Below are 16,797 nucleotides of genomic sequence, written 5' to 3'. Positions count from 1 at the left end.
AAATTAGCTGTTTGCAGTATTTGGTAAAATGTTGTTCATTCCACACATAATCTCTTTTGATCTTCTGGAGAATGGTGCAAAGCCTGAAGCCCTCTTCAGCTTTCCCTCCCCTGGCTCAACTTCCATCAACGCAAGGACTTTTACCCACATGGAAGTATTTACAATTTTTCCAGCAATGGTAAATATCAGTAGACAGACCATCCTCCTGGTTGAATATAGGGTGCTATTATAAGGTCAAAACTAAGATTTTGTGATGAAAGAGTCTGACTGTGTGATAGGGGTTCAGAGGCATGAGTTAATGTGAACTACTGGTTGCTGGCATGCCTCTTCAGCTCAGGTAGACATCACCAAACAAAAAGAGCTGAAGATTGATGTTGCTTAACACCACCTTGTATTAAAATAACCTGCTAGTCCAAATTATGTCTTTAATTTAATTAATTTAATTTACTTAATGTCTCTGAGTTTTTCAGCAGCTGAGGTCAGCTGGTATTCACCCTAACCATCATGTCCCCTAGAAGCTTACTGTTGTCAAAAGTGACAAGAAAATAATTTGACACCACCCAGAATTAAAATCGTGGCCCAGGATTCGTTCAAGTGAATGGTAACTTCAGTGGCTGCTGAATTCAGGACTGACAGTTTTCTACCTTTGTTTCTTTGTACCATTTGTATAGTGAGAGAAACCCGGGTAGGTAAGTCAGAAAACATTTAGCAACAGATTCAACTGTTAGTCACAGCAAGGTCACACAGATGTCACAAGGAGGGCCTGCAGGCTTTTATTGCCTTCTTTCTCTTTTGCTATAACTACTTTTAAATGATTCACCATTCATACAGCCCACCGCACTGCACTGCTTTATCTATCAGCATCCAGATGAACTACTGCTACTGGGCAATCATGGAGGATGATTATTCCATAGCATATATTAAGAAGCCACAGGAGAAGGAAGGTAACTGTGTGTGTGTGGAAACAGGCTTAAGTGCATATCCTTAATAAGGCTTTAAAGCAGTTGTGAGAAGTCAGAGAGTTCACATTGAGAGTCTGATATGTAACAGAAAGAAAACTTGACCCTTTTACAGTACCAGGCAGCTGATGTGATCTTCGCAGGATGCATGATATTCCAGTGATATGTCATAGAGTGGAGGACAAGTAAAACAGAAAGAGGAGGGATTAGATAGTTTATGTCCAAAAAGCATTGAATGGCCCTTGATAACTCATGGGAACTATTTATTGATTCCTTCTATGCATTACACATTCCCATTAAATGATCTCATTTCCTTATTTCTCCTAATCACATCACTTGGTTTAGAAGTCTTTTGCTCTCTGAAACCTGGGGGTACACAGATAAGTTCAATTTCTCATGTGGCTATACTTTTTATTACATGTGAAATGTTGATACAGTAAAAGTAACTCCTTGGAGCCAGCAGGTCTGGAGCTTTCATCATTACGAATCGCTGCATCAAGGAAGCACTGGTGGGTTAATTGCTGTGTTCGTCTCAGTCAGACTAACATGTGGCTTTTTCCATCGCTGTAATGGGCACTGATAAAGTCCTTGGAAGATGTGGCTGCCTCAGAAAAGTATATTGCCACCTTGGAAATAGTAGTAAAAGACTAGTATAATAAGGATACTAATAAGTCAGTGATGCTGTAATGGTCAAATCCTTCTAGTCATTATAATAACTAACACTGCAAATAATCTCTGCCAGAGAAAAACTTGTTCCACTTTCGTACAGTGCTCAGAAAAAATGCCTTCATTTTGTGTGGCAGGGAAAGACTAGAGAAAGAGAGTGTTGTTGCTGCTTCCCTCCCCACCCGCCCCTCCCTCCCCACCCTTTAAAAATAAAGGAAGCAGTGGAAGGTCTTCGCGTCTTTTAGTTTGGCAAAATGAAAAAAACCCAAAACCATTCCTTACTCTAGCTGACTCCATGTCATCCCAGCACGATCCAGTGCTTTTACTGCCCTTGCCTTAGGGAGCTGCCAATGCCCAGGCTTCTCACTAACCAGTCTGATGATACCTGGAGAGCAGGAGGCTTCTCTTCCTTCCCTGGGAGCAGGCAGAGAATCACCTCCACTGCCTCCTGAAGCACAGCCTTCTGCGCAGGGGAGCAGGGAGGACACTGCTGCTCCCAGGGACGGGATGATCCATCCTGACCACTCCACGGTCCCCTTGCAGACCTTCCAGCCCGCTTGAGGCAGGGCTCGCAGTGGGCTGTGGCTCACCCAGACCAGCTGCTGGCACCGCTCACCTCTGAGCAGGGAAAAAACCTGCAGATACACTGGAACAAGAAGGAAATAAAAACAGATAGAGTACATCGAGTCTATTTCTATTGGCTCTGGCTGCTGGGCACAGTGTATCAGCAGCCTTGAGCTCCCGAAAGGACTCTCCTTTGCAGATATTTACAGAGGCATCTGCAGCATGCAACCAGACGGCACCTAAATGAGTGAAAAATAAATCTACAAGTGGGTATTTATTTCACTTTCTTTGGAACACAGTAAAAGTATTTCCTATTCCTTTCAGCACCTAAACTAGATACTTTCATCAGCACAGGTAAAGATGCTGGAGACAGGTATTCAAAGGAAGCAAACTTGCATCCTCCAGTACTTTCCAAATTTAATACCCATCATTATACATATTTTTGAAAACCAGGCTACCAGCAGCATGAATCGTTTTCTCCTGTATGATGCCGAGCCCTTTGGAAGACCTTTGCTTCCACAAGGTTTTGTACTCTTTGTAGCAAAAATAATTTGCCCTTGTTTAAAAAGATATTGGTTTTCCATTGCAGCTCTTAGTCACATTTGTATAGGTGACTTCCTGTGGTTAACACATTAGCTTTAAGTGTAGAGCCATATGTCATTTAAGGTTAGTAATTAAACAGTTCATCACAGACAGGCATAGAGTGTTCGTTCCCTTCTTGCTGCAAAGGAAAGAGGATGACATACTGTGTGAGAAGCAGGTGCCTACTGGCACTGCATCATGCTGCGGTTCCTCTGGCTTGGACTGAGGCATGCTGCCTTTCCTTCACTTTCAGCTGATGAGGGGTAAAAAGCCACCTCATTTTGGAGAGGCAGCTTTCAGACACCGCTTAGTCATGTTTAAGGGGGTTTAAATATTGTATGGGTCTGCTAGCCCCCTCACAGGGGGAGAATTTTCACCTAAAAAGACTACCTTATAAAAGAGCTCTCACCATATGCTCACCCCCAGAAAACCAACCAGCAGTGGGCACAGAAACAACTTCTTAACTTGAGATGTAAAACAATCTGGATAGAAGCTGAGAACGACCTGTGTTTTATTTTACATGAACCCACTTTCTCTTACTTATTACACCACTTAATGGTTCCATATAGACAGAAAGGATTAATTTCACACTCATGTTCAGGGAATATGCCCACTAGCAGCCATTAGATGTAATTCATCACCTGTTTAAATCCCACATGCATCAATAGGGAAATTGAACTCACTTTCCTTTCAAGTTTAAATATCTCTAAAGATATTCCCCAATCCAGGACAGCACTTAAGCAAGTGCTTCACCTTAGGCATGTGAGTGGTTCTAGTGATGTCAAGTGCTTTCCTGCACAGGGCTGTGATCCATAGCAGACGTACACCTGCACCATAGAACAAACACCCAGCAAATGCAGAAAAGTTAAGGCACCAGGGTACTAGAAACACACTTGATTATTTTTAAGGTCCTGTGATTTTGCTCCTGTCTGTGAGATTTTCAGTTGGAAGGAAAAACCCTAGCAAACCCAGGGAAATTGGCTACAGAAAGGCAACGTTTCAAAAGCACATAGTTCTTTTGGTCTCTTGGGGAAAATTTTAACAATCCTAGTTTCAAAATAATGTTAAGGTTGCAAAATTGAGCAATCATAAAAGTCAGGAAATTTAAAAAGTTAGTACGTGTCTTTCAATGTTAGCTCAGCAATAGCAAATATATGTAGTGGGAGAAGTTTATACTTGCAATTTCTGTGTTAAATATAAACTTTAAAGTATTCTTCTTGACCATTAATAAGCAACATAAACTATATTGGGTATTTAATGTCTGTAAGAGACATCTTAATCATAAGAATTTCCTGGCCTTGGAATTCAGAGAGCTTGTTTCTGAAATATAAAATGTCACTGTTGTCATGCTGAGCTATTTTGACTCTTTTCTCACTCGTGGGTGAAAGTCATCACTGGGAAAGAAAGAAAATTTCACCTGTGTTATAACATAATTCTCACATCAGAATAGTTTTGTGATGTTTATGAAAGGCTATGATTTATATAGTTAGGGCACTGACTTAATCTTTTGAGGTTTTTTGAGAAGTAAGAACTTCTGTGGCAAAGAGACCACAGTACTTCTCCCTTGCTGGCAAGAGAACTAAACCTCCCAAACCAAATGTGCTCTACCTTAATTAACAATATGGAGCTGTTCTGCAAAATATTTAAAATACAGAATGATCTTTCCAGGCCAGATGTATGACTTTCTCAAATCTATGTGTCGTGGTTTAACTTACCATGAAAACCTAAATACAGTGTGATGGTAGTGTTTAGATAAGACAGATGTAGAGTGCAGCTCAGGCTTGGTATTGCAGAAATGCTGATCCTTATAAATGAGCTGTATTGCGCTCTGGGATTTTCCTGGCTGAGTCTTTCAAAACTCAGGCTAGATTAAATCATCACAGCTGGGCAGAAAATATCAAGAGTTAAGTAACTACTTTATGGGAGTTGTAAGAGTGTGAAAGTTTTAAGAAGTTAAATAATTACAGCACCCTCTGAGAACTGCAGGGAAGACAAATGAGTTTGTAGCTGACAGTCTTATTTATTCTGATGTCATCCTGAAAGACAAATGAAAGTGTCAAAGATGTGGGGAGAATTTCACATGCAACCAAAGACATAGCTATCAAAGCAATTACAGGTCAAAGTGCATCAGTGAGGAGTCCCACACATGTTCAGCACAAAGGAGAGACGACACTTGGAACTCTGTGCTTCCACCACTTTTTATGTTATGTTTAGTGTCCTAGGTCTTGTGCAGTAAGTCATGAGCATCTTCAGCTCTCTGTTAGTCAGCTGTCAGCTTGTTAATGGAACTAAGCCAGCCTGGGAATAAAATACATCTCCCATTAAGGTATGTAAGTATGTAAGTGTGAGGACCTAAAACTTCATGTAAAATCTCCATGAGATCTCCACTTGTGAGAGTGCCGCAAGTTCAAAGTTAAGGCAAACACCTAAAGGAGAAGAAGATCTTTGTATTGTGTTTATCAGCCCTTTAATCAGATGGACTTTGAGGGAGCTGCTCTCTGCTTACACCAACACGAGTGAGTTTAAACGCATTTTCAGATATGTCTCCAGTGCACCCAAATGTTGTGTAAGCAAGAACAGGGGTATTTGACTGATATGAAGCTACTAAATATCTGTCCAGAAATGTACTTGCAGCAGCACTGCCAGTGGACCCCCTGAGCTCTGCCAAAGCTAAGCAAGTGTCACCATGTGCATGTGGATCCCTGAGGCAGCAGAGATGCCACCAGTCCCTTGGGCTGCCCATCTGTCCAGGCTAGGTGCAGTCTGTGCAACACACACAGGCAGATAGGATGCGCTGCTCAGAGATTGCCCATATTTTTGTCTGGCAGTCTTCCTGGCAGAAACACACAAACCAAAAAAGGCAAACAAATTAAATAAAAAATGTGAGTGGACTGTGAATGCCCATGTGGTTGTGGGCAGTTGGGATGAATGTTTATCAGGCCAAGGAGGGGGGAAAAGGGAGAGGCAAAGGGTGCCCTGAGCCCATGCACATGGAAATCATGGGGATATGTCACACTGACTCCAGGCAGCTCAGCTTAGATCCAGCAAATGGCCTTCCCCCTCCTCCCTCTGCTTTGTGGCTGCTGAGTGAAGCATGGCAGCCCAGATCTTATTTCAGGTTTCACGATGGTGCGTATTTTCTCCCTTAGATCTTTCAATGAGAGAACACCAGCCTTTCCATGCAGGACCACTAACGGGGTGTTGGTGGGACTGAGCATGGAGATGGGGGGTCAGAAGGGAAGGGGTGGCTGTGCTGCCAGCCATTGCCTCTTAAAAGCCATCAGCAATCTTGGAAATGAAAGGCTAAGTGAAGATGCAGACCTCTAACAGTTTATGCTACCAACAACCCAATAAACTTCCTTTCAGTCTTTAACACAGTAATGGTTCAAATACGCAGAAGGAGTTTCTGAAACCACCTGCATTGTGGGATAACGCTGATCAGGAGCAATAAACACAAAGGTTTTGCAATGAGCAGATCGATGCCAGTAGCATCATTCCTTTCTGGGATCAGTTTATATAATGGCTGAAGGGGCATAGACAGTATAAAGCACCTTGCAACAAAGATGATATTAAATTGGGCTGAAAACTATTTTAAGCACTGTAAAGTAATCTAAATAACATGACAGCAGGGAGCAAAAGGGGAAGAAGGAGTGAGTCCAGGTGAGACATGGATAATAAAAAAGGTATGATAACTCTGAGTAGGTATTTGCAGGGCATACACATTAGCGAGGTAATTTCTTTAGGCTGATTCAAGGAAATATGGCTGGGAGAAAGAATATGAGGATTTGGTTTGGCTTTCAGGGTGTATTTCTAAACTGTGAAGCATAGCGAACTGTAGAGCAGTCTGCCACAGGAAATGTCAGAAACTCGAAGGCTTGAGCCATTTCAAAACTGACTGGGCAAATTCACCCAAGAATAATCTGGAGGGAAATGCTCATACCACTGGCAGGCTGTACAAGCACAACTGTCTCTGATAATAAATTATAATAATTTGGATACGATAGGCAGCCAGCAAGCTGCATGCATGCGAACAGGGTGACAGAGCTCAAAACTTCTGCCTCTCAAGCTCCCAGAAGCCAAATACAGTGTCGGTGTAAATTGGTGTAGCTCCATTCTTGTCACTGAGTGATGGTGCATGGATTTATGCTAGCTGAGAGCCTGGCCCAAGGGCTTCAGACCTTCAGGCTAAAATAGCTCCATCATCTTGTGGTATTCCAGGGTAATAAATACTCTGATTTAGCTGTTAGGCTTTTGTAATCTGACTGGGCAGCGGTTAATTTACCAGCTCACACTTGCAGACAGGAATCCTCTAGGGCACAGAGCCCCCTGTAAGTTCTGCGTCATTCCGGCTGCAACTCTTCCTGCAGATGTTTCTGCCCCGCCTCCTTTATAATCTGTGGTCCTGATAAAAGGCCAGCCTACGCATACACTTCCCCTGGTTCCAGCAGATCATGTTCCAAAAATGGATATGGTTGTTTCCAGCAGTAGGCTATGGGGAGACTTTCTGATGTTGGTTTGGCTACTTTTATTCTGGAAGTAAAAGTGTCCACAAAGATACTGGTGCACAAACAATTAGAGTTACAGTTCCCACGACTTTTGCACAAATTTGTTTGCTCACCAGTACGATGAATATATACTGAGATAAACTCTTATCTTGCCTTTTCCCTGTATCTCAGCTTACAATAAAATGCTATATTAGGTTTAGAGCAGTGGCTTTGTGGTCTCACTGTCAAACATCAGTGTTTCAAACACTGATGACTTTACTCTCAGTTAAAATTATTTCCATTTTACACATGGAGAAGAAAAGCCAAAATTATCAGAAATGTCACCCAATGTTTAGTGTGGAACCATGTGCCTGATTTTCATAATACTGAGTATTTCAGAGCATATTACCTTGTCCTATCTCCCACTGAATTTCTTAATTGTTATGCTTCTCATGTTTTGTACCTGTAAAAATGAAATCTTGCACCTATGATTTGCCCAACACTCTGCAGGAGCTTTGTAATAATGTGGATAAAACACACCTGACAGCAGCCTTGTTTAGCTCATTTCCCTGAATTAAACCCTCTACTCCAAATCGAACAAGGGATGGGCTCTAAAGGAAAAAAGGCTGTTTTATCATGTACATATAGAGTACTTTATAATGTTTGTGTGTCTGCAGACAGATCCAAATTAAGATTACTTGGACAGGTACTAATAACTCCATCAGAGTTTCTTTCAAAGCCACAGCCAACATCTAAGAAAAGAGCCCGTTATTTCTAGTATGTTAAGCTGGCTCATCTAGAAGTGTCCCATAGGCAAACAAACACCTCCTAGATCCAGTAAACCAATTTCAGTGAAAGGATTGACTTTCTGAAAAGAAATGAAGGTTTATAGAGTATATTTACTACAATGCTCTTTTAAGACATTAATACTGTAAATAAAGAGCAGAATTAAGTAGCCATATTGCACGTAGAGTACACTGTAAATGTACCATTCATTATATCCTCCTCTATGTTATACTATACAGTGGAGCCCCTACCACACCATGGATGTTTATTATCATTCAAAACTAATAACCTTAGCTATATTCAGTAAAAAATGAGATCATGTGAGCTGCAAGTGGTCCAAGCACAAGAGCTTTTGTTCACGTGCCAGCCAGTTATATGCATATATCCCTCTGTCTGAACACATCAATCATTTTAATATAATCACAGTTTAGCTCACAGATAATTTTGTCCTTTCATTCTTTTTTCCATACTACAGATTTTATGAGTGGACTTTGAGACCCAGTTACAGATGCGACAAATGATTTTAAGTTTCCTTCTTCTTAGAGCTTTAATCTGAGTGCCATAGAGTTGAGTAGAGCATTTGAAGGTTTCTCAAACTAGGCATCCAAAACCCAAGCTGCTTGAAATCACAGGGCTCTTTTGAAAGGTCAGGTCTAGATGAACAGTTTCAGAAATATCTATATGTACAAGTTTGGGAAGATATATATACACACATATGCGTATACACATATACAATTTCTGCTTAGTGTTGCTTTGTCCCTTAACCCTGTTGCCTATTCATGCCACGCAAACTGCTTCATGTCACAGTCCTCGTCCCTGAGGCCTGGGATCAGGCACTGGTTGGAGCACCTTGGTGAGGAGACCCACTCCTCCCAGCTGCCCCTATCAATCCCAAAAAGCGGTAGCAGCCCTTGATGGCAATTCGTCCCAGTAGTGGTCTAAACTTCTCTCTGAAGGTACCTTCCTCAGTCACTGTCTATCTGAAGGACCGAGATGACAAGACCCCCAGATTTGGGGAGTAAATTATGTGGGATCAAAATGGGGACCTGATCTTTTTTTCTTTGCAGGCTTTCTAGTTTTTCCAAGTCTACTGACTTTTAGTTAGATGAATCTTTTGGTTTAAACCTCTAGAAAAACCCCAAATAAAAAAAAGTACCAAAGTGAAATACTTCTGTGATAGACAAAAATTTGGAGTCCACTCAAGAATATCGCAAAGTGAGAGAATTTTAAAGCCAGCAGCGACTGGTGAAGAGATGATGTGTGACTGGTCTCGGGCAGGAACAAGCCATGAAATGAATGGCAGTACCGCCAGCGGCTGACAGCACCCACAGCCAAGACAGACACCTGAAAAGCTGTGCAGGCAGATCACTGGCACTCGTGAGAAGGAAACAACAAGGTGGCGCAAGGCCAGTTACAACCCAGTGGTGCCTTACGGGGAAAGTGTTGGAGACTGTGTATCTGAGGAGGGGTTAAAGGCTCCTCCTGTACATCTGGCGGAGTAGCAGCTGTGCTGCAGTGATCAATGTCAGCATTTGCCGTAAGGACTTGTTTCACAGAGAGGGGGTGGGAGTAGGTGTAGGATCAGGGTTGGTTACAATGTGCCTTTTAGACTTTTATTGATTTCCTAATCTCTTCTTTGGAAAAATAGAGAGAGGAGGAAGAAAGAAAAGAATTTTGCTGTGAGCCCGCATGCCGTATTTCCCCTCAGGTCTATCCAACCATCGCCCACATACATGGAGGGATCTGTTCTTACTGAGTCCATGGTGTCAGTCATTTTTTAACCCCCAAAAACCAGTTCAGCAGAAGTTAGCAACGAAAGGACCTGGGGAGATGAGACAGCTGAACTTAAGGTGTCAGAGAGGGTAACCTCTCTTTCCTGTCTGGCAAATGTACTACCTGAGCATGCCTTAAAGCTCTGATCCAGCTGGCACTTAAACATGGACCCAGCCTTAATAATTCAGGCTGTGCAAGATTAAGCAAGCATGTAAAATGAGTGTATACTTAAGGGCCTGGCCCAGCTGAGGTCCACAACAGGAAGTAGTTCAGGTCTGACCCTCCACTGGTCTGCAGCTGGCAAGGATACCTGCAAAGAACATCACCGCATTGTGCCACTTTGCACTCCCAGTGCAAGGGCTGAAACGTCCAGATTTCTGGGGGTTTTGAGAGAACTGGTGCAAAATTCGAGGGGCTGAAGTGAAACTATTGATTGGTAAGGATGAACAGGATAAAAACAGAATTGCTGAATTAAAATTTTTTGGCAGAACTGTCTGCAGCCCAGGGGACGAGACACTCTGCAGCCGTAGTTTACATGAGAAGAAACAATTCACAGGTCTGGAGGAAGGGTTTGGAAAGCACAGAAACAAAAGGAGAAGACTGATATGGGTAGGGAAATAGTAAAATGAGAAACAATGAAAGAGACAGCAGTAAAACATGCATCTGTCATTTAATCCTGGGTAAATACCCAGATTAGTGACATTAGTTTCTGCTGTTTATTTGGAGCTTACTTTGGAGCCATATCTTTCAAGGCTAGCACAGCTGTGGAGTGCACAATGGAAAGCATGGGCAAGAATTTACCCCAGCTATGGCTGTTCCTGTACAACAGAGGCATTAGGCAAAACTAAAGTTTGTATGCAAAAGTTGTCCTTCCAGCCCTTGTGTTCATAAAAATAAAGCTGGCGTGAGCTGGCAAAGAAAGGAAATTCAAAAGTGTCACAGTTTCTCTTCACAAATTTTCGCATCATTTTGCAATCACTTGGTGGTTAGATGGGCTTTGAAGGTCATGAAGGCTAAACATGCATAGTGGCTCTTGATTCACTTATGGGGGCTTGACATTGGGCTCCATCACCCCATGTACTGCAGCAAAGCAAAAGCGCTCCTCAAGCCAGATCTTATTGCTGGTACAAACCAAACTGCACCAAGAGGATGAAGAGGATGCTTTATCTGAGATGATGGGCTTGGACAAGAGCCCAGGAGGTTGCTGGTGTAGCTGCTGGAGGGAGTGCAAACACCAGACACCACTGTGGCTAAAAGGGGCTTCCTCTGAAAGAAGCAGCTTGCCAAGAAGTCTGGCTGAGCAAGCCAAAGGCAGAGATGAGACATTTCAGGAGTGTGTGTGGTTGAGGGTCATCCCTGCCTTCTCTGGCAGCTGTGTACTGGGCAGTAATGCTACTGCCTCCCCTTAGATGTAAGCAGCCATTTTGCCAACTTTCTTTTTTTTTTTAACCCAGACAGCCTCATCTTCACTGTCGCTCAAAGGCTGGCTTGGTCTGCTCACTAAAAAATACTGACAAGCACAGTCTATGCAGAAATGCACACTTTCTTTTTTCTTTTCTGTTCCCCCCCCCCCCCGAGAAAAGATGACTTGGTTTCGTTCTTGTGTTTAACTAGGTCAGCCCACAAGAAATATCTAACCAAATGCTCACCTGATCCCACTGCAGTAATCATCTTCCTTTCCTAACCTGTTAAGAACAAGCTGTAAGGTGAGACATTGATGTTCTTGGAGATAAATGCACTAAGTTACTGCTGGTTTTGCCACTTGCCAGCAGAGAGGGGAAGGCTGGTCCACAGCAGTTAAAGTGTTACAGAACACCAGAGGCAGTCAGCATCTGCTGAGAAAGGCACATGGAAAACATGATGCCAAGCAAGCAGGGCTAATTAACACCAGGTTCTTAAATTAGAAAGCTTTTAATGGCTAATGTTTAAAAATAACACCTTAATGACATCTAAAAATAGCTGCTGCCAAGCCTCCTAGTATTCTGACCTCCATTAAAATGGGAGTCCATTTCCCATGACTGGTGGTGTAAATCACATTTACCTTTTATATTCTGTTCTCCCTGGGATTAGCTGCAAAACCTGATGCCTGACCTTGAAAGCCTATTTGCAAACATGGAAGAGTAACCTAGAGCACTCTTCTGAATGGTGTGCAATATACCAATACAACGTGCGGGCTGAGTAATTGGAGAGAGTATAATCTCAGATTGCACTCATCTGCAGACGTGCACAGGGAAAAATACCGAGGGAGTGGGGGATCATCAGACTGGGCAGACACCAGGGATGTGAAAGGTGGTGCTGGGGTTAGGGCCTGGGAGACCTGAGCTCCATTTCCAGTTTGGTTGCAGATATCCTGTGTGACCTGGGTAGGTCCCTCATCTTCCTCCTGTGACCCAAAGCACAGCCCCTTCTGATCCTGGAGGAGTATTACCAGGATAATTTCTCTAAGGTATCTGGCATGCTTAGATGCAACAACAATATGCCTCACAGGAAACAAACGGTAATATCAAAAGGGAAAATACTGCTTAATTTTCCTTATGTTCAATATATGGACCAAAGACAAACAGTCTGGAAGGCAAATGTATGTTGAGGACTTCTAGAGCTCTTATCCAAGCATGTGGTGGGAAAAGAAATATCTCCAGTACTGCCAGAGATAACCAACTGCGTACTTTTGCTGTGCTCCACTGTGCTGCGCTTGGTCCTTACCTGTGTCCTGTCATATCACAGTAGTCTGTGATAGCTGGTACAAAGAGAAATCTGCAACTTGACTTTCCCCAGAGAATGAAGAGAGATCCCATGACACCTACCTGGAACAGTTATTTCTTATATAAAACCATCAGCATTTGTCTCACTATTTGAAAATTAGGCAAATTAACAACCAAATAAACTTACTTTCATTTAAGCATTATGTAAAGGGTATCCGAAAGGCCAGAAAGCCCTAACAGTATGAAAATGCCTTCCTACGGCTAGCCACACTAAAGGAAAGCTGGTCTTTGGTTTTTTTCTTCCCTTCCAGTCAGAGGACTGGGTGCCTGTCTGTAAAGCATTCCTCTCTATCCCATGTCTGCACACAGCAGACATGCTCCAAACAAAAGGAACATGTGTAAGTACAAGACTCTGTCCTGCCTAGCCCATATAATCCATGTGCCTTCCAATCTCTTTCCTTCCTTTTGGCACAACGTCCAAGGCAGATTCTGCATTGTTTTGGAAAGAGATGCCTGACCTTGTTATGTAGAGATCGGTGCATACTGTGACAGTGGTCTGGAGACAAACATCGGCACTGGTACACACCTCGAGCACTCCCGCCTCATTAGTGAGATAAGGGGAATGTAAAGCAGCTTTCACTTTTCTCTCTCTGTGTTATTTTGTTATTCTAATGGTCTTCATTAGTTTGGCCAGATGGTTTTCCTCCCTTTGCCTGCTCAGGCCTGGTCCTGCAAACACTTATGCTTTCTTCTACGCACATGCGTTCAGCACATGCATGGGTCTTTGTAGAATTAGAGCCTAAATTTGTTTCTGTTTCTGAATTCCAAGTTGGATTTTGATGCAACAGTTATTTTATATATTAAAATATCAGGTTTCTGCCCACACACATAATGCATGATGTATAACAGACCTTGCAAGGCAGCCATTGGAAAAGACCACTTAATTTGCAATTTATACAGAAGGGTTATTTACTATTCCTTGTTTTTCATCTAGAATTTATACACGACCAAACTGTGAAGGTGTTGCTCCTCAGAAGCTCCATGATGTACATCTGGTTTCACATGCTGTCATTTCACCCACAACCTAAAATCATAAGCTGAAACTCCACAGAGGCTAATGAAAATTATTCCCCTTTGAGTTGCTTTATTAAAACGCAACCTCAAGAAATACTGGCGAGCCAGGAAAGTGACTTTAATCCAATACTTGTTATCCTCTTCCACAGGTTTTAAATCACTCTCTTTGCTCCCTACTTTGAGCAAATATATCCTTATTGTTTTCCTAGTTCTGCCATGACCTTCTGGGAGTGCTTTCATCATGTAAAGCAACTTGCAGTTCTCTACTTCATAAATCTCATTCATTCCAAGTGTTAACACTAACTAATTCTCTGCTTTAGAAAGAAAATTATGTTTGTTTTTTCTGAAGAGTCTGCTGGGAAGAGGAATATTTGCATTTAAAATATTTTTTTCCATTTCATAAATTGTCTTGAGTTTTCTTCCCAGCAGGCAACAGAGGACTGTTTATATAAGCGAAGAGGGAAACTTGCTTTCCCATTGCTTCCACAAAAGTACGATTAACAGCGATAACTATGCTAATTATTGAACTAACTGCACTTGGAATGCACCTTACTGGCTGGAGAGGTAATGCATTTGGGTAATAATTAATTCCTTTTTCCTCAATTACCTTTTATTAGGAGAGCAGAAGGTGTCAAAGTAAAACAGCTGCATATCTTCCAAGAAAAGCTCATGTTTTCCGAAGGAATTCAAGCGGAGGTGCTTTATTAAGAGAACTAGGCAGGACAAACATTAACATGGCAAGCTCGGCTGTTCAGTTACTTGGCTTCTCCCTAAGCCTGCTCGGCCTAATTGGGACATTAATTGCTACTATTCTGCCACACTGGTGGCGAACGGCACATGTAGGCACCAATATTATAACAGCTGTGGCCTATATGAAAGGGCTTTGGATGGAGTGCGTCTGGCACAGCACCGGCATCTACCAGTGCCAAGTCCACCACTCCCAGTTGGCGCTGCCCCGTGACCTCCAAGTCGCCCGTGCCATGATGGTAATTTCCTGCGTCCTTTCCGCACTGGCATGCGTGATTGCTGTCATCGGTATGAAGTGCACGCAGTGTGCCAAGGGGACTTCTGCCAAAGCCTCCATCGCAGTCTTTGGGGGGATCGTTTTCATCCTGGCCGGTCTCGTTTGTCTGGTACCTGTTTCTTGGACCACTAACGACGTTGTTACAGATTTCTACAACCCCATGCTTCCCAGCGGGATGAAGTACGAGATAGGTCAAGCTCTTTACCTTGGCTTTGTCTCTGCATCTTTGACGATCCTTGGTGGTGCTCTGCTCTGCACATCAAGCCAGTGTCGCGGGAATGAGACACCTTACCAGACACAGCCCAGCAGTGTAAGAAGGACTGCTCCCTCCTATAGACCACCAACTGTCTACAAGGGAAACCATGCTTCTTCCCTGACATCTGCTTCCCATAGCGGCTACAGATTAAATGACTATGTGTGAGTTCCCTAACATTTGCCTGTGAGACACAGCTGCTTTATAATTTCTGTGCATGGCATAAAACAAAGCTAAGATAACTTCTAACTTATAAGGGTTACAATACAAAGTTTACCTTTGTTCATTTCTTCCTTTCCTTTCTTCTGGAGAAAGAAAGAGTGCGAATACAAAACTGCTTGCTGCAAAACCTGGAAAATAAATACAAAGGAGGCTGTGATATTCCAGAGACAGCACATACCTGCCTACTTTCAATCGGAGTTTTGCAGGCAGGCAGTTCAAGGGCTGTTTTGCTGAAAGTAATGGTTTTGTTTGTAGTTTCTGTCCTGTGACAAACACTAAAGTGAAACTGGCTGCAACTTCTTGTTTGAACAGTGTTCCAACAAAAGACGCCGTTTTGCCTAAAACAGAGAACTTCATGGTGAGACGCAGTGATTTTCCAGCAGTGATTGCCTGCTAAGTTTCTCTTTTCCATAGTGCATGAATGTTTCATTGTGACAAGGTATTACTTTTGCTTTGACTTAACTTTTTGTTTGTTTTTTTTTATAGTCCCTTGAAATACGAATTTCAATAGCATTGTGACAGATGTATTTGACAGTGTGTTATAACCAATATTTTAAATTATACTACAATGTTTTGACCTTATCAAAATAAAATGTTAGCACATTTTTTAAACAAGACAATGCATCATAGTGGAAACAAACCATTTCTGTGGATCAGAATTGGGTTTTTAGAAATGTCAGCAACAGAATAAAACTGGACATTTGATGTTAAATTTTTATTAAAAAAAATAAAAAGAAAAAATGAAGTATCAGAATTTGTCAAAGAATGGGCATTTGGCTCTTCATCAGATTTAGCATTCTGTATGCATTATACAGAGCAGAAAAACAATTTCTAGAATACTGTCCCCAAAGACCGTGTGATGAGATGTTCTCATTTCTTAGGCTCAGTCCTGGATCTTTTTTGCCTGGGGTCCTGACCAAAGGTGCACTAGGGTTAGTAAGAATATTTCCATCTACTCCAGCAGCATTTGGGGAGCTTCCATTCAGCCAGGCTTAGGTAAACAAGGCAGCCTCTGTGCCAGCAGAGATTACACTCGGTCTGTAACCATTGCCTGTCAGGAGGAGTATAAAACCAAGACATTTACTTCTAAAATCCTTGCAAAATAGGATCATTATCCAGTGTGTTTAAACAATTAAAAACCAAACTAATGAACAAAGAGCCCCAGCCCTCTTCATTTCATGTTATAGTGAAGTCCAGTGCAACATATACTGTGGTATAAAACTATCACAAAAAATAAAAAAGCTGTTAACTTTCTGTTAATCCCAGAAAGTGATAGGTCTCTCCAGAGCAACATATGGATGAACACGTTAACATTTCATAGGGTTAAAAAAATACTTCCAAGACCTGTGAGGCAACTACACTTGCTATACTTCATTTGATGAAAAGCCTCTTTTCAATTACGTTGTCACCTTGTAGCACCTCCAGAGCTGGGATCCTTTCAACATTTCCCCTGGTTTCACTCTGAGCCTTCCTTTTCATGCCCTTTTTTTTCATGTTGATTTGAATTGTGACAGTGTTTTTCAGCATGGGTGCAAGTTATCATCATCACTGGTTTTAAAAAACAAAATGGCATTTCTGAGCAATTTGCTGAAACCCAAAATAATAAAAAGGATCTGGGACTGGGGTTTGGTGGTTGATCATTAATATTAAGAGCTGATTACAAACTCGTGATTTATTAACTGTAGCTATTACATATGATGTGGAAAAA

The 16,797-nt window shown here is 42.1% G+C and overlaps 1 protein-coding gene across 1 annotated transcript; it reads left to right on the top strand.

Moving 5' to 3' along the window:
• Positions 1-14,246: 14,246 nt before the first annotated feature.
• On the top strand, positions 14,247-16,314 carry CLDN14 (claudin 14). The gene has a single exon (XM_030477499.1). It carries the CDS (start codon positions 14,325-14,327, stop codon positions 15,033-15,035), a length of 711 nt encoding a protein of 236 aa, XP_030333359.1. The 5' UTR covers positions 14,247-14,324; the 3' UTR covers positions 15,036-16,314.
• Positions 16,315-16,797: the final 483 nt, after the last annotated feature.

Source organism: Strigops habroptila, chromosome 2 (assembly GCF_004027225.2).
Source record: "Strigops habroptila isolate Jane chromosome 2, bStrHab1.2.pri, whole genome shotgun sequence".
In the NCBI taxonomy this organism is placed as follows: Eukaryota; Metazoa; Chordata; class Aves; order Psittaciformes; family Psittacidae; genus Strigops; species Strigops habroptila.
Note: the sequence above shows the minus strand (reverse complement) of the source record. Positions and strands in the feature narration are given on the sequence as shown.

Bases quoted from the DNA above. Each gene is read 5' to 3' on its own strand.
- CLDN14 (XM_030477499.1), top strand. From the start codon at position 14,325: ATGGCAAGCTCGGCTGTTCAGTTACTTGGCTTCTCCCTAAGCCTGCTC.